At 44.9% G+C, this 23,800-nt stretch overlaps 1 protein-coding gene across 4 annotated transcripts in view; it reads right to left on the bottom strand.

Moving 5' to 3' along the window:
• Nucleotides 1-23,800, bottom strand: part of ACAD10 (acyl-CoA dehydrogenase family member 10) — a 30,190-nt gene that overhangs the window by 5,638 nt on the left and 752 nt on the right. For 2 of the 4 annotated variants that reach the window (XM_074973059.1, XM_074973058.1), the window contains exons 2-16: nucleotides 23,519-23,716; nucleotides 22,393-22,541; nucleotides 20,902-21,096; nucleotides 18,170-18,328; nucleotides 17,230-17,389; nucleotides 14,813-14,954; nucleotides 13,419-13,487; nucleotides 11,825-12,006; nucleotides 10,764-10,914; nucleotides 8,721-8,866; nucleotides 7,145-7,318; nucleotides 4,710-5,098; nucleotides 3,376-3,516; nucleotides 1,671-1,808; nucleotides 879-969 (exon numbers count right to left, since the gene is read on the bottom strand). In XM_074973059.1, the coding sequence (XP_074829160.1) occupies nucleotides 879-969; nucleotides 1,671-1,808; nucleotides 3,376-3,516; nucleotides 4,710-5,098; nucleotides 7,145-7,318; nucleotides 8,721-8,866; nucleotides 10,764-10,914; nucleotides 11,825-12,006; nucleotides 13,419-13,487; nucleotides 14,813-14,954; nucleotides 17,230-17,389; nucleotides 18,170-18,328; nucleotides 20,902-21,096; nucleotides 22,393-22,541; nucleotides 23,519-23,705 (2,473 nt within the window). In that variant the 5' untranslated portion in view covers nucleotides 23,706-23,716. Of the gene's footprint in view, nucleotides 1-878; nucleotides 970-1,670; nucleotides 1,809-3,375; nucleotides 3,517-4,709; nucleotides 5,099-7,144; nucleotides 7,319-8,720; nucleotides 8,867-10,763; nucleotides 10,915-11,824; nucleotides 12,007-13,418; nucleotides 13,488-14,812; nucleotides 14,955-17,229; nucleotides 17,390-18,169; nucleotides 18,329-20,901; nucleotides 21,097-22,392; nucleotides 22,542-23,518; nucleotides 23,717-23,800 lie in introns of those variants that run through there. The other 2 variants (XM_074973060.1, XM_074973061.1) reach the window with 2 other exon arrangements.

Genomic DNA, 23,800 nt, shown 5'->3' with positions numbered 1-23,800 from the left:
AGTTAACAGAAGAGAGGAGAGCTGGCATGAGAACTCTGGGCTCTGATAAAGGCTCTGAAGTCCTTTATCCACAATTACTGTGGAATTACCAGGCAAATTCAAGCTTTCCCACATCACCCCACCCATCCCTGTGACTCAAAGACATGGAGGGACCACCTGGAGGGGAGAAGGCTCTTCAAGGCTCATTCAGACCTTGGCCTCTCTGCTGGAACTGCCAACATAGGTGCTCATTACTGCCTACTGGGAATTGAACCGAGACCACCTGACTCATTTCACAGCCAGCAACCAGTGGATGATAACAGCCTGCAGTCACTGCTGATCCGGGTGGGATTAGAACTGGCTGCCTAGAGGTGAAAGCCTCAGTATCCCATTAGCAACCCCATGTGCCAGCCAGATGCCCTGTATTTTCTGTTTAACTCATCCAAAAAGGGGATGTTTTCCTAATGATTAACATAAAGCTGAAGACTGCAGCAAAAGCATTTCCCAGAGGGGCCCCTGAGGGGTCACAGCAGCATCTAATGCACAAATGCCTGTCACAGTCACAACTGTGCTTGAAACCGAACAGTGCTGTCTGAACTCTGCAGTCCCTGTTGGCTTAGCATAGAGTTCTGCTCTCCATTACTCTGGTGTAAATCCATAGTATCTCCATTCAAGACAGTGGAATTATGCTGGATTTACACTGGTGTATCTGAGATCAGAATCTGACCCTCCATAAGCGAGGGTTGAGTGCAAGTCAGGGCCCAGGGCCCCTTTCAAGAACTGTTTTAGATCAGCACACTGGAGAAAAGGTCCAACAGACAGGACAGTATCACACCTCAGCAGGCAGCCATGGGAGCACATGGCCCTGTGACGGAGACCGTGTGTGTACTGGAATGTACCTGAAATCCACCATTTATGCCCATTTAGAATGTAGAAACCCTTTTCTTCTATGACTGAAGATTCGATGTTGGTGGCATCAGATGAAGCAACCTAAGTAGAAACACTTTCAGTTCCGAATCTGCCAGCTCCTCTCAGCCTCGGAGGGGCCGGAGAGAAGTTTCAGACATTCTAATCAAGTGGCTTGGGAGGCGAGAAAATCATTGCCTGAAGCTGGCAGAGCTCAGCACAGCACTGCTGATGCACACCAAAGGCTGGGAACCCCAGCTCAGCTGAATGACCCAGTGAGCAAACACCTCTAAAAGCAAAGCTGGGTAGTCACAAAATGGACTTCAGCACCACCAAGAGTCAAGCCTGAGCACCTGCAGCTCCCCTAGAAAGAAGTGCCCAGCCCCTCTGCCAATCAGGCCGTCAGCTGGTTGAGTCTGACAGCTAGGTAGTAGTTTAATTAAAACACTTTGTTACACTTCAAAATTACCACTAACTGCCCAATAGCACAGCTTAAGAAACATGGTGGCCAAGATTACTGGAAAGTGACTAGTGATTTTGAGTGCCTCCAACAAATACTTTAAACGAATGTGATTTTCTGAAATTGCTGAGCACCTGCCCTCTGAAAAGCAGGTCCCTTTGAAGGGCCTCAAGTTGGGCTCCCAAAATCACGAGCCACTTTTGAAAACCTTGGCCAGTGAGTATAATAACTGCCAGCACTGAGAGCAGGGAGAGCCTTTGTATGGTGTGGATCAGCAAGGTTCTATTGTACTCCATTGTGTGGTTGACTGGACAGCGATACTGACCTGCGGCTCAGTCATAGCAAAGCACGAGCGTATCTTCCCATCCAACAGAGGCTGCAGCCAGCGTTCCTTCTGCTCTTCCGTCCCATATCGAACCAGCACCTCCATGTTCCCAGTGTCAGGGGCAGAGCAGTTGAATATCTGGAGGGGGGAAAGCCAAGCACCAGTCAGCACAGCAGAGGCATGTTTGTTGGGAAAGGGAGTTTGTAAGTCAACCTCAAACTGCACAGCTACTTCTGCCTGCCAAAAGCCCATTCCAAAGCATCAGGAAATTTAGACGACACAAGCTCATGCTGGTTTCAAAAGGCCAGAGCTAAGGGCAAAGATTTTACACTTGGGGTGGAAACTGCATTGCAGAGACAGGTCCCCGAGCCAGCACACAGCAGAATGCCAAGGGGGAGCAGCATGCACCTGGGGCTAGCGCACACAGTAGCCTATACAGATGATGTTTTCTTATGTTACATAGAAATGTAAGTAGACCCAAAAATCTATTTCCTAAAAATGGCTTGACAATAATCAAGCGAGGTCAGGTAAAATATGAGTAAAGTGAAGTGAGCCAATTCACAGGCCAGTTAGAGATGAGTTACAGCAGAACCCCAGGTCATGTTGTAAACACAGTTTGATCTTAACTGGTTTTTACAAGTGTTTTAAATCAAATGTTGATGTTTTGAAAAATGCGCTCTCTATTTAGAGTGATTGGTTTGGCATTTACACACGTTAATTGAGATGATGCTTAAAGTTAAACAGTCAGTGAGCATGTAGAAAATCTTTAATTATAGCAACAAGGTGGATTAAATGCTCATTATTTAAGGGCCGCTATTATCATTGATTATAAAAAGGGTAGTGAGCTGGTGTCAGATAGGCGTGCCCATCCATTATCAAAGTACCCTTAGAGAAAGGGTTAAACCCATTCTTCCTGCCAGGGTCTGACCACCCTGGCGTCATCATTCCATCCTAGAATGTGAGGATCAGTGCAAGGCCTGTTGGCTTTAACTAACTATAAATAAAGTTTTTAATTTTAATCAAATCACCCATTGTGTCATTCACACTCCTCCACTCAATTAAATGATCTGTAACTGCCCTGGAGGCTCGAACCTTAAAGAATAAAACCAAGCTGAATTTTATCTTTTAAGCTACTAAGTGGGAACACATAAATCAAAGAACTGCACACTACAGAGAAGCTGGCCAAGTCCCCTTACTGGCAACCCTCCGGGGTGTGGTGTGTGCTGCAGCAAGCTCTCCCTTCAGTATTTGGGGAGATCCTGCCCTGCTGCTGCCTGAGTGCACGGGAACAGGGAACAGGCTCCTACCCCACTCCCCAGGCAATGCAGGGCAGGGCGAAACCCTTTGTAGGAGCCTGGCTAGAACGGCTCCATGCTATACTGGAAACCCGCACATGTGGTTCCAGCCAGGGCTGGGGTGGGCTGACTAGCATAGCGCACAATGGGCCACATTCTGGCCAGCACAGGCCCTTCCCAAATAGCACAAATACACACTGCAAAAGCACCATTAGCATTCAGGTTCAAAGCAGCCAAGAGTCGGGGTAGGAGCAATCGGGAGGGGAGAGGGGAAATGTGTGCAGGGGGCACTAGCAGGGCAGGGGATAGGCCTGTAAATATTCCAGCAACAGGGGGCTAGCTAAGAATCCCTTACCCAGACTGCGTGTTTCCCCTCCACCACCCCAGATGAAAAGGCTTAAAGCAGGTACCTCAGGCGCAAACAGTGATGTTCCCATGAGCTCACACAAATGGGCAAACTCTTGGTTTGTGAGGCCCGCTCCATATTTCACTTCTAGATCATTCTCCACGGGTAAGAAAAGGTTCCACAATCCTTCAGACTTTGCTTTGTCCTTAAAGAATGGAACAGCATGACACTTCGGGCACAATTCTGCTCTCAGATGTAAGAGGCCAGCTCCCTGCCCATAGGGACTCCCAAGGGGCATAGATGCAAGAAGGACAACCCGAAAATGCTGGGATCTCCTGAGCAGAGCTGAGGCCTGAATCTGCCTTTCCCATTCCTCAACAGGCAAACACGCAAAGCTGTGGGGAAGAAACGAGCTAAAGACTCAGCTTGGTGTTGGCCTATTGAAGTCAATGGAGTTACACCAGGGGTGAATTTAGTCCAGTGGGTCTATGGAAACATCACTTGCAGCCTATAAGAAGAATAAATACTAAAGATAGTACAGAGATGGCTTTGAAGTGGAGAATGATTTGGACTTGAAGGGCTTGATTCTGCCCAGTTACATCAGCATAAATCAGGAGTAAGTCCTTTAAAGTCAATGGGGACATAGTGGTGTATGATCAGACTCAGGCCCCAAGGACAAATCTCCTAATGCCGAGGCCCTCTTGTATAAAAATGAAGATCACAGTTACACTGTACTTATAGAAGTCCCTCCCTCAATCCTGCTTCCACAGCTCAAGAGATCAAACGCAGGAGACAGCTGGTGTGACATGTAATGGAAGACAGCGCCCGTTAGGTCAGGAACTGTGTTGGAACAAGGGCAGGTTAATACACATGACAGGATTTTGAGTGAGCAAGTCACTGAGATAATGCAGCCCAGACAACTGGGTCAGAAGCTGGGGCTGGCCCATATCCACAAGGTGGGAGACACAATAGAGGGGCTACACCTACCAGAAGATGCCCGGGACAAATGTTTCTCTGAAAAATGCAGCTTTAGTCAGTCAGTTTATATGATGATGTGGGCTCTGGATTTACTGCCTCTCTCCAGGACTTCATTCCCAGCCCTGTAAACTTTCCCTAGGCTCTGGGAGTCCATCTGGTTCCCCACTTAAGTCATTGCCACCCATAATAAAGATTCTGCAGTCAGAATTGAACTGATGGTGTGCAAGCCAGACGAGGCTCCAGCTCCCCCTCTCTTACTGTACTGGATCTGTGGACTGACAGGAGCAGATAAGTGATTTGATCAGGAAAGTGCACAGCTCTGGCGCAGAGGCATCCTGGGCGCTGACCTTTACAGTCAATGTGCCATCTTACAGACCCATGCTTGGAGGCATTGTTACTTTAAGCAGAAGTATGACTTACCTTCAGCTCTTCTATAAGAGGATGTGGAGTCCATCTAGACTGTGAAACCTGATGATCTCTCAGAACCTGCTCAGCAGGATAGACATAGCTATCCATGAATCTCCTCAGCTTGTGGTAAAGATCCTGGGCTCTCCCAGGAAGGCCTTCAGGAGAAAGAATCAGATGAGCTTTGGAAGTGTGAGCTGGTGTGGAAGGTGCCATGGTGACATAGTTTCTCCTGGAGAATGCCCCATTCCTGGTCCAGGTACTGTAAGGTCTTGCTAAAGGTTTTGCAGCTGGACATTCTTTAAACACTCGAAATCCTTCTTTTGTAGCAAAGTCCCACGCTAAGTTGGCCATGAGCTCCGCCTGCTTTCCGCCACTTTCAGCTGCGGCTGAGCTTGCTTGCCCTGCGTGAAATGAAAGTGGTTAATAACCACCGTCTGCTTAGAGAGTCCACATGACAAAGTACAACAGCGAAGGCCCAAAACACTAGCATGCACTAGCCCTTGGCACTGGCGCTGCAGGATTATTTTATAAGGGATATGACAACGATATCACAGTTTCTCGGATTAAACACAAAGTCTATCAGCGCCCTGGCAAGTTGCCAACAGAGTCCCTAGTAGGGTAAAGTTTGAGGAGCCCAGGTCTAGGAGGACTAAGTGCCTAGATTCAGCCCTGAATTCCCCCGTGGGTGAGTCTGCAATGAGCAAAGCAAGGGGCACATTCTACAGCGGCGGGAAGAGCTGAGCCCAGGCAGAGGGACGCATTGGGCTGCAGTGAAGGAGGGGGGAAGGACACTATATAGGGCCCAGGGTGATTACGGATTCCTCTCTCAGCTTAACAGACTTGGCGGCACATTGTTTTTAATTGCGTCCATCCCTTTCCGTGGTTTCCCTGCGCCAGTGAACCAGCACGAACACCAGGTACTGGTACGAAGCTTTTAGCATATGTACCAAAGGCCTGGGCTTTGCTTCTGTGATCTCATGCAAACCCTCAAAAATTTCTCCTCTTGTTCACAGATCCATCATCTGCAGCAGCAGTCACCCCACTTCCCTTCCTCCAAGGCACAGCAGGTCAGGCATACTTTGAGCTGTGTTTCCTGGTCTTCGACTCGGCATGTGCTCCACTGATAACAGCGGGCCAGGTGCTGGGTATGGTTAATAGTGCTCCCAAAGCTCTTCACAATATACATGCAGCCTCGCTGAAAACCGGCCAGCTCTGGGGTAGAGGGCAGCAATCAGGCTCACCTACTGCAGCCCCTCCCAAAAACCACATCAGACCTTGCAATGCAGCAAAAAGCAACAGCTAATAAAACACACCGTTCTCTCCATCTTTGTGTTTGTTTGCAGAAACCACTGCTTTATTACAGATGGATATCTGAGCAAACACAGCCCGCTGCTTGGCATTCGAACTAGCCTCCATTCCAAAGTCTTCCAAGGTCTATGCAAAGGGAGGATTTGTTCTGTAATATTGTTGTGAGCTCTCTTTGAATCATAACCTTTTGCCCCTCTCCCACACCTCACGGACATTAAGGAATTAAGTCCCCCATCACTCCTCCGAGGAAGGGTACATTTTCAGGATGGCACCCTTTGGGCCTGAAACTGAAATGCAAGTGCAAATCAGAGTATCATCATCAAGGCAAATCCCAAAGGAACACAGCCTCGCAGACTGTGCCAAATCCGAGTGTGCGCCCCTCCAATTACATTCTTTTCGCAGGCGTAGGCTCTACTGGCATGGACTTTGACTATAAAAAGTGGGGGCAGTGCTCAGTCTGACTGTAAAGGTACCCCTGAGTGACTTGCCCATCACCACAAGGAGATTCGGATGCAGAGCTGGGACTTGAACCCAGATCTCCTGATGTCCAGCTCTAAACTGCGGCCACAAGCAACCTTAGCCCTTCTAGAAAAACCTGCTACATTTGTCCTTCGATCCTGCCACACTGTGTAAGTCACTATTGCCTTCTACTGGCCAGAATTTCAGAGGGGCTCAAAATGTATAGTTATGATGCCCTCTAGAGGTACAATACTGCTACACAAGCTACTGTACTGACATCTGTAATTAAAGTCGGAGATCATTTCCCGGGCTAGTGGTTAAACACGACTACACTGGTACAGCACTGACATCTCTTCAGTGTGGTTGTGGGTGGACAGTAAGAACATAAGAATGGCCATACTGGGTCAGACCAAAGGTCCATCCAGCCCAGTATCTTGTCTACTGACAGTGGCCAATGCCAGGTGCCCCAGAGGAAGTGAACCTAACAGGTAATGATCAAGTGATCTCTCTCCCACCATCCATCTCCACCCTCTGACAAACAGAGGCTAGGAACGCCATTCCTGTATGTGTGTTCATGTCACCCTCTAGTAGCTGCAGCATATAGAGGATAGATAAGCCTCCATCCTAATACATGTGGCATCAGTTGAACATTCAGGGGCTGGCTTGTTTCATTTTCTCACCTGTGAGCGAGCGTTTGTACACACCCTGCAAGATCGCGGCCACTCTGAAAAAGGAAAAGGCCATGTAGAAATTCCAGTTCTCGATGGGTGGAATTCCCATGTGCCCACAATACATCTGAAAATACGCCTCTGCTGTGGGAATTCCCAACTGCATTACATCACAGTCCTTCAAACCTGAAAGAGAATCCGGCATAACCATGACTAGGCAGGCGGCATTCTCAAAGAGAGTCAGAGAGTTCTACGGATTCTGTTAGTTTCATGACTGGCACACATGCTCAGTGGATAAAGCAATGGCCTTTCTTCTCTCAGGTTCTAAACTCTGGTGTGTCTGAATCATAAGACCACCTATAACCAGGGACAAATTAGCTCTGGAGAGGTTCAGGACTAAGCTAAAATGAGGTGAAATTACCCTCTGTCTCTAACAGATACTTGAATTTACATTGGCAGAAGAAGACTGACAAGTCTCTATAGGGATTTGGTCTTTAGCAAGGCAAGCAGCATGTGATTGCAATATCTTTATCCCAAACCACTCTTCTTATAAAAAGAACAAAACCACTGCCAGTTATGGTGATTTCTACTGAATCTGAGTACAAACAGAACTAACTTCCTGCACTAATCACTAACTATTCTGAATGTGACCTGGGCAGTTTTGAATTTCATCAGGGGCCATTTTTCCTCTGTTAATCTTCTTCCTACTTGACGCAGCAGTAAATTTCTAATCTTTCTAATCTCTGGCTTTGCAATACCACTACTGGTGTGACTCTTTTATAAGCCTCTAATTTCATGGAGTTTATAAATGGGACAAAAATCCTTTTGGTCTGAAGCATGGCTCACAGAATTTCAGCCCGAAAGAAAAGATCTTTGCTTCAATCCATTTTTGCAGAAAATGACTTCCAGAATTTTAAGATGACTTTGGTTTTGATAAAGACAGGGCAGCAGGGATGGGGGAAGGAGGGGGGGATCAAAACCTTTTTTATTTTAAGTGGCATTTACAATCTGCAAACCAAGGTTTTCCTCAAATCCTTCATGCTGCTGGCCCCAACACCTGTATTTTCTAGTCCCATGTTGCTTTGGGGCTAAATACAGAGACATCACATCACAAAGCAGAGTGGTGACAGTTGCTCTCTCAATGGTTCCGCAACCAGAACAATGACAGGAATACTGTGTTCACTTCTGGGCACCTTCATATTAAAAGGATACTGACAAACAGAAGGGAGTTCAAAGAACAGTAACAAAAAATGTTAGGGGGTTGGAAGGATTGAGTACTGAGAAGATTAGAAGGGCTAAATATTTTCAGCGAGGCTAAGCAATTGGACACAAGAATCAACTATACATATCTGAAGATGTCAACACCAAGGAGAGAAGAGGATTCTTTAGGGAGGTAAGAAAAGGTAGAGGTGGGAGTGATGGGATGAGACAAGAAAGGGAGCCCTTGTCTGAAGCATTGAGTCAAATTTCCAGCTAAGCACCCTTCACAATGTCCTGGCAGTTTCTAAACAATGTTTCCCAGCTCTTTATTTGTAAAACGTTCAAAATAGGAAGCAAATAGTGCGTTCCCCAGGAGGACACATTGTACCTTTCAATATATCAAAGTGAGAAGGCAGATAGTGGGCCATGCAGTTGTACGCCACATCTGAGATGGGATCTCCTAAGGTAGAAAGTTCCCAGTCGAGGACAGCAAGGACTTCTGGACCCTCTGGATGAAAAATCAGGTTATCCAGCCTGGATCAGAAAGGGGAAGGGTTTAGATAAGTCCTAAGAGAAAAAACACTCATCAGAGGGAGATGCTTTCCTGACAATTGCTTAGTTTCAGTTAAACAAGTGATCTGGAACTCTTTGCTAGCTGGGGGATCGATTCCCTATCACTAGCTCCCTTGGGAGGGCTCTGGAAGCGGAGAGCTCAGCTCTGGAAAGTGATGGACAGAAGAGGCTTATGTTGTTCAACCTTCTGGCTGGTTAACTGTGAACTGACGTGGTTTAAAAAATAAACAAGACAGTTTAGGATCTCAGATTATTAACAGAAACTATGGTACGTGCCAACTGGAAAATGACCGACTTCAGGTCAATTTCTAAATGGATTTATTGGTCACTTTAAGCCAACGCTTGTCATTTGTTATTGATTCAAGATCCCAAACTGTTGTCTGCTGACTTTTTGTGTGGTGTAGAGGCTTCCAAGAGTTTGCACAGAGGTTGGCTATGATATGGGGGCGTGAAAGGCTCCTGCTGAGATGCAAAGAACGCATTCACTCCACTCCCAAATAGGAGTTTTATTGGTGAAGGAAACTGTAATGCTTCATGCCTGGATGAGTTAGTGATCTGCCATTTGGATCCATTATGCAGCATCAGAAATGCAAAGGAAGAGCCATGAGCTCCCCTAATCCAGGTCCTTGCCAGGCAAGCGAATGAGAGCTGTCTGCAAGGCTGGATGGGAACATCCAAGAGGTATAATTAGTCACAATGGGATGATATTAAGACAGGGGAGAGTCAGACAGATTAGACTAGGATACTCTACTGGAGGGGAAAGGTAGGAGCAGAGCAGTCAGGTCATTGCTGCTTATTTATTTATAGACTGCATGCCACTTCCCAGGCACTTAGAACTAGGAACAATTTATAGGGGCCAATCCTGCCCTGGCTCCCAGGGCACAGACTACATGGGAGATAACAGGTCCTTTCCAGCCCTAATTTCTACAGGTTAGAGGAGCAGCTCCTATAGTTGGATTGTAAGCTCTTTGGGGCTTTATTCTGAGTTTTTACAGAGTCAAGCACAAGGAGTTCTGGTCCATGACTAGGGCTCCTAAGCACTAAGGTAATACAAATAATAAATAACAATAATTGTTCAGCCAGTAGATTGAAGTATTACAGAGAGGTAGCTGTGTCATGCTCCAGCAGACGGCAGTGGTGCACAGGTCTGCAAGCCAGCCTATCCCCTTTGGCCTTTTAAAGAGACAAATGTAGTTCATGCTCCAGGCAATTTTTTTAGCTCATGATGAAAGTAGTTCTCACCAGTCAGAATTTTGACCTCCCCACCTGCATCCATCGTATTACTGAAGGGTGATCTCCTTTGTAATACTGTGGCATTAGCTCACCCGCTGCCAGACAGGCAAGGCTCCATCAGAAACACGGATCTAGTTAAACTCTCACTATTTTACACTTCACATCACAAGGTTCTTTCTCTCGCTGCTAAGAGTGAGGCAGAAAATATCATATAAACCCCAATGTTATGTCTCAATTAAGCTGAGATCAGCAATGGTGCCGCTTTACAGTGGCTGGGTCCGAAAGAGAATCCAAACTGCTGATCCAAAAGCAAAGCTGGGACTAGAACCCAGGTGTCCTGACTTCTAGTTCCCTACTCTAAACTACTAGATTACACCCCTCTGCACCAGAACGCACACTGCTTTAATCTGCTACAAATGCACTAGGCAGATGCAATGGGGAGTGAAATGCTGCATGGAGCTCTTGTGAGCTCTCAGAACAGAACTGCTGAACAGAGCAGTGCTGCAGCTTCCTTTTCAAATATCATTGGAGCATAGTGCTGGGGGGTTCTCGGAGATCCCCCTTTCTTCCTCCCTAGGTAACAAAGAGTGCCTTGTCCAAATGGGTGCTGGCAGACAGCTAGTACCTGAAATCTCCATGCACAACTGTGGTCTTCTGGTTCCCTGGGAGATGCAATGGGAGCCACTCAATGAGTCTCTCCATGGCAGGAATAGGGTGGGTTTCTGTGGCTCGATACTGCTTCGTCCAGGTTTGAACTTGCCGTTGAACATAGTTACCTAAAGCCAAGGGAATTAAGTCTCCAAATAAGTTCCAAATAAAAGGAGGCCTTTGAAAATAGCCACAAAAGAGCTGCATCTGGAAACAGTCTAACCGCCAAAAACAAAGCCAGTCTCCGTCCAACCAGACAAATGTACACTTCTCCAAGAGAGCGTTTTGCTGCAGCCATGGGCCACAATCAGTCCCAGAATAATTGGGCAGAACTCCCAGCAGCCCAGGAGATTTGCCTGCTTCTGCTCAGGCTGCCTTTGGTCCTGTAAGTCTGGTGAAGCAGAAATAGCTGTCACCTTTTTTACACCTGGCAGCTTTAAGGAGCAGGATAGGTAGAGCATCATGTAGATTGGCTTATGATGAGATGGTCACCCAAGTCATGTTTTGTTGCTGTCTCAAGAAGGGAGTCTCCTCCTGTACTACAGGCACTCCCCTGGTTTGGGTTAAGGACCCAATCTGTTCTCTATCTGGGCACTGCATCGTTTCCTGGCAGGGGAATGGATTAGATATTCCAACTGGTTACAAATAACTGGGATCCTAAACAAAAACTATAATTCCAACAAAGGCCAAATCCCGGCGCAGCTGCTCAGCAGGACCCCTCTGCCCCCAGAGGCGGCTCTGCGGGATGTACTGTTGGACCTCTGGGGCAGGATCTGAGGGAGCCCAGTCACAATGATAGCAAATAAATTACTGGCAGGAAGGGCCAATGAGAGGAAGTTCTGGGACTACTTCCAACAAACACTGACTCCTGGAGGATCCCAAGCCACTGTTCCATGCACCCTTGACTGGCCTGAGGATCTGTCATGCTGCTGGACAGCTCCCCTTCCCCACCACTGCCCTAAGGATTTGGCCTTATGTGACCACACCCCTTTAAAAACTAACACACAGGAAGAGTATGACAGCAGATTTCCTTCTCACCATGCTTCCCATAATCCTCCAGTCCAGCCGCCTTGAGGTCTACTCTATGGATTTTACAGAGGACTTTGTTCATAGCCGTGTAAATAGCCCTCCGCTGGCCAGGGTCCAGGCCAGGAAGAGAGGGGTCCTTGTAGATGTGGCCAGTGCAGTATTCCATCAGATAGAATGGGGTGCCAATGATACTAGAATGACAGAATTGAAACAACTGTATTTCAGTGACAGGCCTCAGAGATGAGTGGAATATTCCTGCATCTATTGCATCAGTGTTTAGAAGTTATTTCCAAGTCTGAACATGCTCTAATTCTCGGATTTGTTCTGTGCAGAGCACAGTGTTTATGCCTAACGAACAAAAATCAGAATAGTTATAATAAATAACGACAGAACTCAGTTAACCATTATAACCATCTGATGTAAATATCAGTACAAAAGAAAAGTGCAATTAAGGTTAGAAACGTGATTATGTAAAAATAATGCCTCTCTCAACAGGGGGGCTGACTTTAGGATCAGAAGCCAGTTCGTGCTACTGTTTACACCTATTAGTCTTGCAAAATCAGCACAGCAATGGGAGAGGGAGACGGATTCTATTCCTTTTTATGCAAGAGCCTGTAAGAATTGTTAACCAAAGTTCCAGTTGCAGAATCTTTGTTGATGATGATGATGATGATGATGCAAAAGCCAGAAAGAACTCAGCTTTAGCTCTCTGGGCGAGTTTGCAGGTCTGGCAGGTAGAAAAATCATCTTGTTACTTGGAACCTGAGCATATATGATCTGGAACCATACAGGGAGTGCCATTCTGCCATTTTTGCAGTTTCTTTTCAGAGCGTAAGAGCGATTTTAATTAATTGCAAAAATAAAATACTCAAGACACACCCAAAACAAGCTGAATAATAATACGTTATGGTGCTTTGCACTTCTATAACCTCTTTCATCTGGAGAATTCAAAGTGCTTCACAATAATTATTAGTTAAGCCACAAAAGCCCTTTGTGAGGTAAGGACAAGGGATACACAGGTGAAGCGTCATCCACCACTGAATTACAGCAACTTCCAGGGCAGATCATGGCAGCTGTTTAACAGCACCTAGCAATGCTATAGAATAGTTTAGAGTGGGAAACAAAATTCATATACCCAACTGGCAGGCAGAATGGAATTATCTGAGTGGAAATTGGGTCAGAACACCTAGGTTAACACCACTATTTTTGCAAAAAGTGCCAGGGGATCATTAGAGGCCAAAAACAGGCAGGACTATCCAAAACACAAATGCCCAATATTTCAGCATATCTGCAGTAAGACATTCTCCACTGGCCACACAAACCGTGCCTTTTACCTGTCTCCTCCACAAACAGCCAAGACAGGGGTCCTTCCTCCTGGATTGGTTTCAACACTTCTTCACAGGTCTGACACGGTCACTGAAGTTACTGCACCTTTGCTGCTTCTTTCCACATGAACAGTTCTATCTATCTAACGAGGCTTTTCTACGGCTTCTGTCACCTTTGAGTCTGACAGCTGCCTCCTCCTCTGCTCTGCTATAAACTGGGAGTGGAAGTGTCTAACAACTGTCACTTACTTTTGAGGCAAATTGGAAAAAAAAATCACCTTGAATCTTCACAGAGTGTGAGCACTTTAGGAACAGGAACTCCAGCCTCAGCAAGAGCCTTCAGTACCCTGCCAGGACAAGCAACCCAGAGAGACTTTGTCAGGAGAGAAAGAATTGATCATTTTTTGCCTGCCGCATTGGTGGTGTTAAAAAAGGTGCTGTTCTTGATCTTTAAAATACGATCGTAACATGCTTGATCAGTGGTTCTCCCTTTTGTACTGGTGACCCCTTTCACACAGCAAGCCTGAGTACAACTCCCCCCTTATTAATTAAAACACTATTTTTATATTTATCACTATTAAATGCTGGAGATGAAGCGGGGCTTGGGGGTGGAGGCTTTCAGCTCACGACCCCCCACATAATAACCTCATGACCCCCTGAAGGGTCACGACCCCCAGTTTGAGAACCCTGGTGCTAGATGGACATATAGAAATGGAATCATGCTATTAATGTAATATTTAGCATTCATCCCCACTTTATTACTGGCTTACATGTATACAACACCTGTCACCTAGCAGGATCTCAAAGCACTTTAACATACACACAGAGAGGAATCACTTCCTCCACCATTGAAATGCAGCCACCTCTGGGGTGGAGCATAACTGTTTAAAAGCACACAACATTACCTAAACAATATTTTACAATTCCCTGTCTAACTTGTGAAGTGTATGTATGTGCCACTGCCCCTCTGCTGGACAGAATGTCAGACTTGCCAAGTATGTCACCCTTTAGAGGCCAGAGGCTATACGTCTTAATACTACTACTGCTACAGGAGATTCTCCTTCACATCAAGTAGGGGTGGGGCGAGACCTGTGGTCTATTCCTGATGAAGACTGTGAAATCTAGACATCCACAGAATCATCATAAAGTGGAGGCATCTTGTGTCCTACTGAAGCTGCAGGGTGAGTTTAACCAGACAGTCTACTTCCAACAAGAGTAATTACATTCTAAGTCAAAGAGGCTACCACCCCACATCGCTTGCAATGTGCACTCTTAGAGCGCGAATTAGCAGGAGCTCAGTTTTATGCATCATCGTAAAGGAGGCACCACCTGCAGCACAGTGCCTTGCAATGCCATGCTGATTCACTGGCGCAGTATTAACGCAGACTGAACCTCTTGAATTACACGCAGCACTTCCTTATATGTGCGAAGAAGAATATGCCTGTCACATATACTACAAAAAAGGATCTCTTTCCTTTATGTGTCCTAAGCCTGCCAGTTTCCTACTGACAGCTACTCTCGTGGAGCAGGGCTTGGAATAGAAAAGGTGAGACTGGAAAACAGCACCGTCTACAGGACATGCACATTTGGAATTGTGTTACAATAATCAGAGAGCACCTATGTTGGCCAGCCAGAACTGGGAACGATTCTGTAGCACACTGTGCCTTTTCACCTGTACTCTCTCTCCACAGCATGAGCAGATGGAAGTAGGCTGCCAGGAGGTTTCTTCCTCAGGACTAAGTTACGATCCCCAAACTTGATATAGTAAGTGGGGTTAGATTGTCCATGACTGAACTGTCGTAATATCAGAGGATCTGAAAGTTTGAAAAGGGATGATCAATGAAGAGAAAAGTACAGGAACTGAAATTATTTCTCATCTCTTTCCCATGTTTTATTTTACTCTAAAATGGACAGAGCTAAAGACTGTGATTTGCATCAGCAGAAGACTGAGCACTGCCCCATTGTTATGGAATCAGTATGGGGCCCTATTGAGTGACAGTGGTCACTCTTGGATGGCAGAGGGCCAGAAATCTGCTTGACTTTTGCTCTGTATTTTTTGCCCAGCGCTCCTCCCCCGCTCCTCCCATCAGGAAGTTCTAAGCACAGGTTGTTTCCCAGAGCAAGGGAATGGAGGTATTATTCTGCATTAATAAGAGCTGAACACTGCAAAGTGTAGAGCTCGCTACAATAATTTGGGCCTTTGTCACTGAAGACTGGATCACTGCAATAAGTTCTGAATGTGGGGGGAACATCTGAAGACCATTTGGAAACTGCAGCTAGTACAGAACGCAGCTGTTTGCTTGAGGCTTAAAGCCCTCTGCCTTGTATCCAGAAAAGCAAGCTAGAAGCTCCTTTCACATGCCATTCCTGCTCTAAGGGCTTTATCCGGAAAAGTACTGAGCACACTGGCCCTGATCCAGCAAAACACTCACATATATAAATAACTTTGAGTAGGTGCATAATTTCAATGAAGGCAGTAGGATTACTCACATGCTCAAAGTTAAGCACATTCTTACTGGTTTGGGGACAGAATACTCTGCACCTTGCAGGTTCCCTTGTTCAGGGATTTCCCTACTTTGTCATTCCATTTAGCCATATTCCCCTTACAGCCTCAGCCATCCCTTCTTCTCTAGTCATCTATAGTAGTACCAGCACGATTCCTACACCAAAGAGGACAATCAGACATTTCTATGGCTACTCCAGACCCAGTTTTTAGCGATAGGAGAGTGAGGACCACACAACTCTGCACTGCTCCAGTCCCAGAACAGACAGGGTCAGCTCCTCAGCACAGAGGTGTGAGCTTGCTTGTGAACTTTGATCCTCTCACCTGGCAGCACATTTGGCTCCCAGCCTTAATTCACTAACATACTCCACTAGTATTTCAACTATTAATTAGTAGTCATCTGATCAATCTGATCTTGTAATCTGCAGTAACTGCTGACAGCATGAATTATTCTCCAATTTAAAGTGCAGTCAGCTAGAAAAGTGACTGTAAAAATGGTCCCTTCTTAAGGTTTTAAAAATACTGCTTTTTAAAATCCAAACCAATACAGAGCTTTAAAAAAACATCAGGTGTGGTTCAGACACGCCAATGCTAGGATTCTGGATTTCTGTAAACTGGTCCTCCAAGCCCTACTCAAAAGGATAATTGTCAAGCAGCAGAAATTCAACATATAAAGTTTTTCAAGCCTAATGTCAAAAGAAATATTTTCATTATTTGTTTTTAAATTTAAAGGTGGGTTTTTTTTAGAAATTTAGTTAAATATTACCCATGCAATGCTTGCCATCCAAAAGTTGCACAACTGTGCTAGTGCAAGAAAACACAGAAATGAAACTGACTAGAAACCAAAGCAAAGTTAACTGGTCTATTTACATTGTCCAAGCAGAAGGAAGTATGCAAGTAAACAAATAGCATGAATAATGAAAAGGAAACTAGATGTGTTGAATTCTCTCTCTTTAAATAATCTTAGTAGTTATTAATAGTCCAGATATGGTACTTTCTTGTATTGAAACATGACTTTGAATCTGACATTGTTGCTTTAAAACTTGACCTAATCCAATACTTTAATTTCTAGACCTTTTAGACGATGAGGTGTTTACACTGTGGTCCTAAATGGCTATGTAATACCTGTGTGCCTGAGGCAGCAGCTGGAATCTCCTGGCAGAGAAGTGACCTCCTGCCAGGGAGCATCATTCACTGGCTTTTACCAATTTTACAAGTGTTGGAGAAGAACCACTATAAACAACAAATGCCTTTTAAGAAAGATGCAATGTCTAGAAGCTTTTGGTCAGGGAGCACAATGCTACACAATACAGATACTCACTGTATAGGCAGATGCATGGGCATAGAATTCAGCATAGTCACAGAGTAGGTTTTCCTCTAACTATCCAGGTAAATACCAATAACAATGTTTTAAACAGCCTAGCATTTCACAAAGAGCTTGGAAAGGTACCTAAACCATGAGAGTGGCTTTGCAGTAGTTGATACTATTAATATTTTTAAAAGTCTTTTTGTCTTATGCTGGAAAGAGCCAACAGACCCAGAATATGTGACCTTTAAAGTTGTAAAGTATAAAAGAGCTAAAATACCGGTTGTCTGGCCACCTAGGACCTCTTCCAGGTACTTCTGTAGGGGACCTTTTGGAATTTCCATTGTTGGTCTCACTAAACGAGTCTGTGGAACAAATCCTCGCAACGGGAAGCCCAAGTAGGTTTCTAACTCTTTGAGAGCTGCTTCTGGGTCATCAACCTGATACCGGCGAGAAAAAGTTGTATGATAAATAGCTAATAAGATTCTGATCTCTTGGCAAAGACAGGGCTCTGCGTCCTTGTGACTGCTCTGTAGCATCTACCATGACACTATACCGAAGGTAGCACCAACACTGCCTTCCCTCTCCTGATCTAAGCAGCTACATTTTGCCTGGTTTCTGTCCAAGGGGAAGGGGAAGCAATTCCAATGGGGAGAGGAAGATCGTATTGCAAGCACAGGCTGTGATCACAGTGGGACAGGCAGAGGGAGATCAGAACTCAGTCCATCAAGGAGTCCCATCCTTACCCTTCCACCTCCTCACCATGGTTTGGAAGTTAGCCAACCCCAGGTGACATGTACATGAGGCTTATCTAGCTTCCACAGGGCTAGTTAATGAAGCCTCAGAACCCCATGTTTGGCAGGTGTCATTACTGCTGTTTAACAGATGGAGAACCGAGGTGCACAGGGAGGGAGGAGTGACTTGCCCAAGGCCCACAGGGAGTTGGTGGCAGAGCTGGACATGGAACCCTGCGATCTTGGCATCCACAGTTACCCCTGCATTAACCCTGTGTTTATTTGGCTTACTGGTGTCATGCAGGACAATGGACATGTTCAATGCATGAAGCATGGCAATCTGTATCGAATGCCACTGTGTGAAAATATTAAACACATTCATGTCAAATGCAGAATTTGGATTTAGAAACCAAACCAAAATATTTAAGACAATAAATGTTCTACCAACAACTGTCCCCATGCACCTCTGAGGGTGCTGCTTTGTACCTTCACTGTGTTAATGCCAAGCTGAGCGGCTGCTTTCAAGTTCTGCCCAATATCATCAAGGAAGATGGATTCCTTTGGCTGAACACCCAAGCGCTCCAAGCATAACGTATAGATACGAGGGTCTGGTTTGCATATCCCTTCCCGGCAAGATTCAATTACCTATGACAACATACGATCAAGACAGGTATGCACAAGGCCACTGTAATTCTCGTTCATGAATATCAGGACAGTTCTGGACATGGAGGACACAAGTATGAATGAGCGTGTGACTAACATGCAGTGCAATAAATGAAACAAAGGACCACGAGACTGCTGCACACACCGAAACAGTGGTAGAGCGGGACTGGTAGAGAGGCTATGACCTAATCTGATGAATCATTGTTCTGCAAACATATTGCCTCAGCTGTGATCTTGTCAGATCAACCAAGCTAAGCAGGGTCAAGTCAGTACTTGGATGGGAGGCCTTCAGGGAATCCTCATGGTGCAGGTGACTCCATAGGTGGCACTCTGTCCCTAGTCAGTACTACACCAATCGTTTGATATTGTGCTAAAGGCGGGCTGAACTGCTGGAAGTGTCATCTTGCAGCTGAAATGCAAAACTGCAGTCTTGACTGTTATGCTCATCAGCAATCCCTAATCAATTTTCACAATAGTAAAGATGTTAACCCCAATGTCCTGTCCAAATTCCAATTTCGGGAACTACATACTGTCTCCATAAATACTGCACTTACCACGGGATACTGCACTTACAACGGGATACAATATTAGCTTAGAAACCACATTGATGAGCACTTTAAAAAGAGAAATATCTAAAATACAGACATTTTCCTTAATTTCCTGTCCTAAATTATTGCGTAATATTGCTGTGCATTGTTAAACAGCAATCACATTCTAGAGGGGATGACATTTCACTGCTAGGCGTGTCCTATATACAGGGTATGTAGCTATTAAAACGCTTTGAGAATGCTTTGAGATGAAAGATGTCTTTATTATAATAATAATAATATATTATCTTAATAGATACTGATTTTTCTAGTAAAACACATACAAGGAAAGGTGAATAAAAAATGATCCAACATCCAGATGTTAACAGGATGACTTTAAACAGCCATAACTTTTAAAAACATAGATCTGATTTTCTTCATGTATGAATTGTTTTTTCTTCCTCAGTGAGGGCTATAAAACAAGCCTAAGTTATGAGTGAACTTCTGGAGTTCTGTCAGTGCAAAAATGTGAGTTGGCATATATAGGAAAAGTGTATTGTTAAAAAAAAAAAAAAAAATTTAAAAAAAGAAATTCCTTCCTTACAAAACATCCTAGTGGACTGAAATCCACAGAATTGTACAGTTTTGATTTCCTTTTCCCCTCTGCTATTTGCTTCAGTGTTCCATGTCACTCAGCCAGGCCTGTGACACTATATTTACATGTTTATGAAGTCAGTTTCACAGTCTGGGTCTCCTCATATACTGTAGTTGGGATTCAACACATACATAGAAAGAATTCTACTCATGGTAGATGTTGTGAAATCGTGTAAAATAAAACTTAAATTGTGTCCAGACTATAAACTGATATGGTCTCTAAATCTAGGTGCAGCAATGGCTGTTCCCACACTTAATATGCAAAACGAATTGACACCTGGTGACTAAAGCAAATGCAAGGAAACTGGGAGTATAGTTTCCTGTATAGTTTTGAACGTGCTGAAAACTCAGCCAGATTTAAAATAACTGATCAGCAAAAAAAGAATTATTATTGACTTATGTTTAAAACGAAAAGCCCCAAAGTAAATATACATTTTACCTATCTATGAAGTGAACATGTACACAACTGGCTATCTGAGAGTTGAAAATGAAGCTATTGTGTCTGGAGCATTCAATGACGGAAGATTCTACCACCCACTGAGCAGTAGAGGAAAGGTTAATCATTTCATATAGAACAGACTTAAAGTCTGAACATCAAAGGTTTCAGACTTCACAATGCTGTCCACATTCCTTGCTCACGCTTAGCATCTGTGTTCATATACAGCACAGGAAAGAGAACATTCACTGAAGACAGCCAAAATACTTTACTTTAAAATCCATCCCTCTTGATAAGTCCATGGCAGAGCGAGAAGCTCCCCGACTAGATTTAAGCTTAGATTCTGGAGCATGAGGTGGCAGCATTCCAAAAATAAAATAAAATAAAATAAAAATAAAAATTATATATAAATAGCTTGCTGAATCAGCACCAGCTTGCCTCGTTCAACCTCTGATAAGACCAAAGGCTTGCCCCTGTGTCCCTGGCCAAAATTTCCACTCCTCTCTCCAACTGTTGAGATGGCTATCTACCTGGCTGCTGTCCACCTCCCTAGATATGACAGCATTTCAGTGGGGCCGTCTGTATGCAGTGTGTGAAGTACTCTCTGGGACCCTTTGAGATGAACAGAGCTTTGGAACTTTTAGAGTATTCCATCTTCTAAGCCTTTTACAGGCATTATTAGATATGTAATACACTAGCTAATTGTGGGCCTCTTTGTAATGAATCCACTAAATGCACAGGTGGCTGGAGCTCACTCTAACCCTTGCTATGGGCTAGTCACTAGAGGGAGATGCAGCTGAAGACACACCATGTGTTACACTAACACACTATATTACTGTTCTACTATATTTAATTTGGACCTGCACTTAGAGAATTCTGCTGAGTGCTTTTTATAAATCTAGCTACATAAATGCATTTTTTAATCTGTTCAGGCTTACCACGTCAAACTGGTTTCGGTCTAGGGGCAAAAAGCTCACCCCACTGTGAAGGTAGAAGTTGTTGCTTAGAACAGCTGTCTTAAGACCTTCTGCCCGGATACACTCTAATGCTTCAGTCATAAGGGGGAGCTGTTTTGACATCTGACTACTGGTTAGGTCAGAGAGAAAGGAGTCCACTGGAACAGAGAAGTTTGCCTAAGAAACAAGAGAAACCCCAACAATGATCAGCAGCAGCAAATGGAAGAAACTGTGAAACGCCTGAGACTGGCTGATCATTTTAGCTTATTGCCCCACTTCCTCCTGTAACAGGAGGCAGCCAGCCTAGCTCTCCGGCTAAACTGCTCAAACACAATAAATAAAAGTTCCTTAGGTTACTAATTCTACGAAGGAAGGAAATGAAGAGTTGAGTGTTAAAGGGATGACCCTGGGGAAGAGAAACAACTAGAGACCCTTATTTATTTATAGTGCGCTTCCACCATAGCATCAGGGCGGATCACAAATAAAGCCATTCATTACAAATCAGCAATCAAAAAAAGAGCCTTCCTTTTAGACTGATCTGTTTGACAAAGGCTTGGTTGAAAAGCTGAACCTTACTCCACTACAGATGGAGTATGTTAGCTTCTGGAGCATGGTGCAAATTCCACTGAAGCTACAGACGCTCCACCAAGAAAAGGAGTACTTGTGGCACCTTAGAGACTAACCAATTTATTTGAGCATAAGCTTTCGTGAGCTACAGCTCACTTCATCGGATGCATACTGTGGAAACTGTATGTTTCCACAGTATGCATCCGATGAAGTGAGCTGTAGCTCACGAAAGCTTATGCTCAAATAAATTGGTTAGTCTCTAAGGTGCCACAAGTACTCCTTTTCTTTTTGCGAATACAGACTAACACGGCTGTTACTCTGAATCCACCAAGAAAGTTGCTTCTAGCCATTAAGAACGTTCCTCTAGGAACTATCAGCAAAAGTCAGTCTCTGCCACCTGGATGATGCCTAAGGAAGGAGGTGATCTTTTTGCTAAGGAGCCTCTGCTTCTCTTCTCTCCCTGCTGACCCTTCATCAGAGGTGGATATCACACATCTACAATAGCTTTCATGGCACTGGAAGTGGAAAAACTAAGAAAAAAAGCTGTGACGCAAGGAAGGCAGAAGGGAGGGGACCAGGTTAAGGCAGCCTCTGCTAAAGTAACAGAATAATGACTGCAGTGTAAAAATCTAGATAGGCAGATAGAGTAGACAGCTATGTCTCTTAAATGCTTGAGAAGACGCTATCGGAAAGTGCATTGTGGACAGAAAAGTCCACACCTGCCCCAGCGCTATACATGAAGCAGCAGTGGAAGCAGTAGCAGAAACTTCTACAGACAGGACTCTTTTAAAAATTATCTTTTGTTAGCTCTATGCTTTCTATACAGTTTAATGGATCTGCACGAAGCCCCATTCTCCTGTGAGGAGTCAGCGAGAATCAAGCAGGAAAGCTGGGAGCTTGGCTTACAATCTCAGAGCACTGCTGTCCAAATTCGTGCAAGAACTCCACTGATGTCAGCTCCCCTCTCATGTACCTCAGCCAGGGCCTGTTCTCCCCTCCAGATATTAAGGCTTGTTTGATTGTGCCAGGTGGAATACGATTCCGCACCTCCCATTCTAAATAAAGGAAGGTAGCAGAGTGAGGAGACAGCACTTATAATGTTGTCAGGAGTGGGAAAGCCCTATCGGATAACGCTGTGATTCTGTCACGGAGGTTGCGGAAGTCACAGATTCCGTGACCTCAGGCTGGCCCCGGGGAACGCCGGAGCAGCAGTCCCGGGGCCAGCTGCACCAGCCACTGCGCAGGTGGCGCCGGGCAGCTGGCCCGGGGAGTGCCCAAGCAGCGGGTGCCTGGGAGTAGTTAGCGCCCGTGGCCAATGCAGGGGCTAGCCATCAGAAGCAGTGGCGCCCTGGGGCCCCAGGAGCTGTTAAGTTGTACTCAGAGGTATTTATATACTAAAAGTCATGGACTGGTCATGGGCTGTCAATTTTCATTTATTTCCTGTGACCTGTCCATGACTTTTACTAAAAATACCAGTGACTAAATCTTAGCCTTACTAATGGAACTCAAATCCCTCAAGACTAGTTGGCATTACTATAAAGTCTAGCACAGAAAAGGCAATATTAGCATTCATGAAAGGTGCTGAACTGACAACCCGGGTGTCTGATGTCCTCTATGCACCCACAGAAGAGATACAGTAACAGTTTCCCCCAAGCCATCCTGCCAATGTGCCTCAATCCTGCACTAGAGGGTAAAAGGATTAGTTCATTTTCATAGAGTAGTCGGAAGCACTACAGGACAGTTTAATCTTCACCCCCCCACCCCCAACCCTTGACCTCCCACCTGCAAATGCCAACAAGATTGCCAACTAGGTCAACTTTAATAGTTTTGATGATGTGTATGAGTGTTTACTGGGAATTGGAACCACCACCATCATGTCATGTAAGTCCCCAAAGAGGAAGTAAAGTTGACCATCACTGTATTGGAAACACCAATAAGAGTTATAAATAAATGTGAAATATAATTATATTAAATGCACGAAAAGGTCACTAGTCAGCTACTCCAGTCAACATGTCCAGTCAAAAATACTCACCTACAGCCATCCGGTAAGGTGAAGGGAGAAGAACTCCCCCCATGTCAAAGATTACAGCTTTATAGAGACTTGATCCAGAATGCCTCCACTGTACCAAACTTGGAGGTTTGTATCGTACGTGCTTTAGGATTCCTGATGTTCTGGCACACTGGAAATAAGAGGCTTGGATAAACCTCCTAAGGCCCATTCTGCAAAACTCTGTGTGGGGAAGGGAATGTTTTAGAGACATATATTTAGGGTTCTCTGGCTTCTTCTTCAGATTATAAGTAGTTGCACTGAGCT

Source organism: Natator depressus, chromosome 15 (assembly GCF_965152275.1).
Source record: "Natator depressus isolate rNatDep1 chromosome 15, rNatDep2.hap1, whole genome shotgun sequence".
NCBI classification, from domain to species: Eukaryota; Metazoa; Chordata; order Testudines; family Cheloniidae; genus Natator; species Natator depressus.
This window is presented reverse-complemented; position numbering and strand designations above follow the sequence as displayed.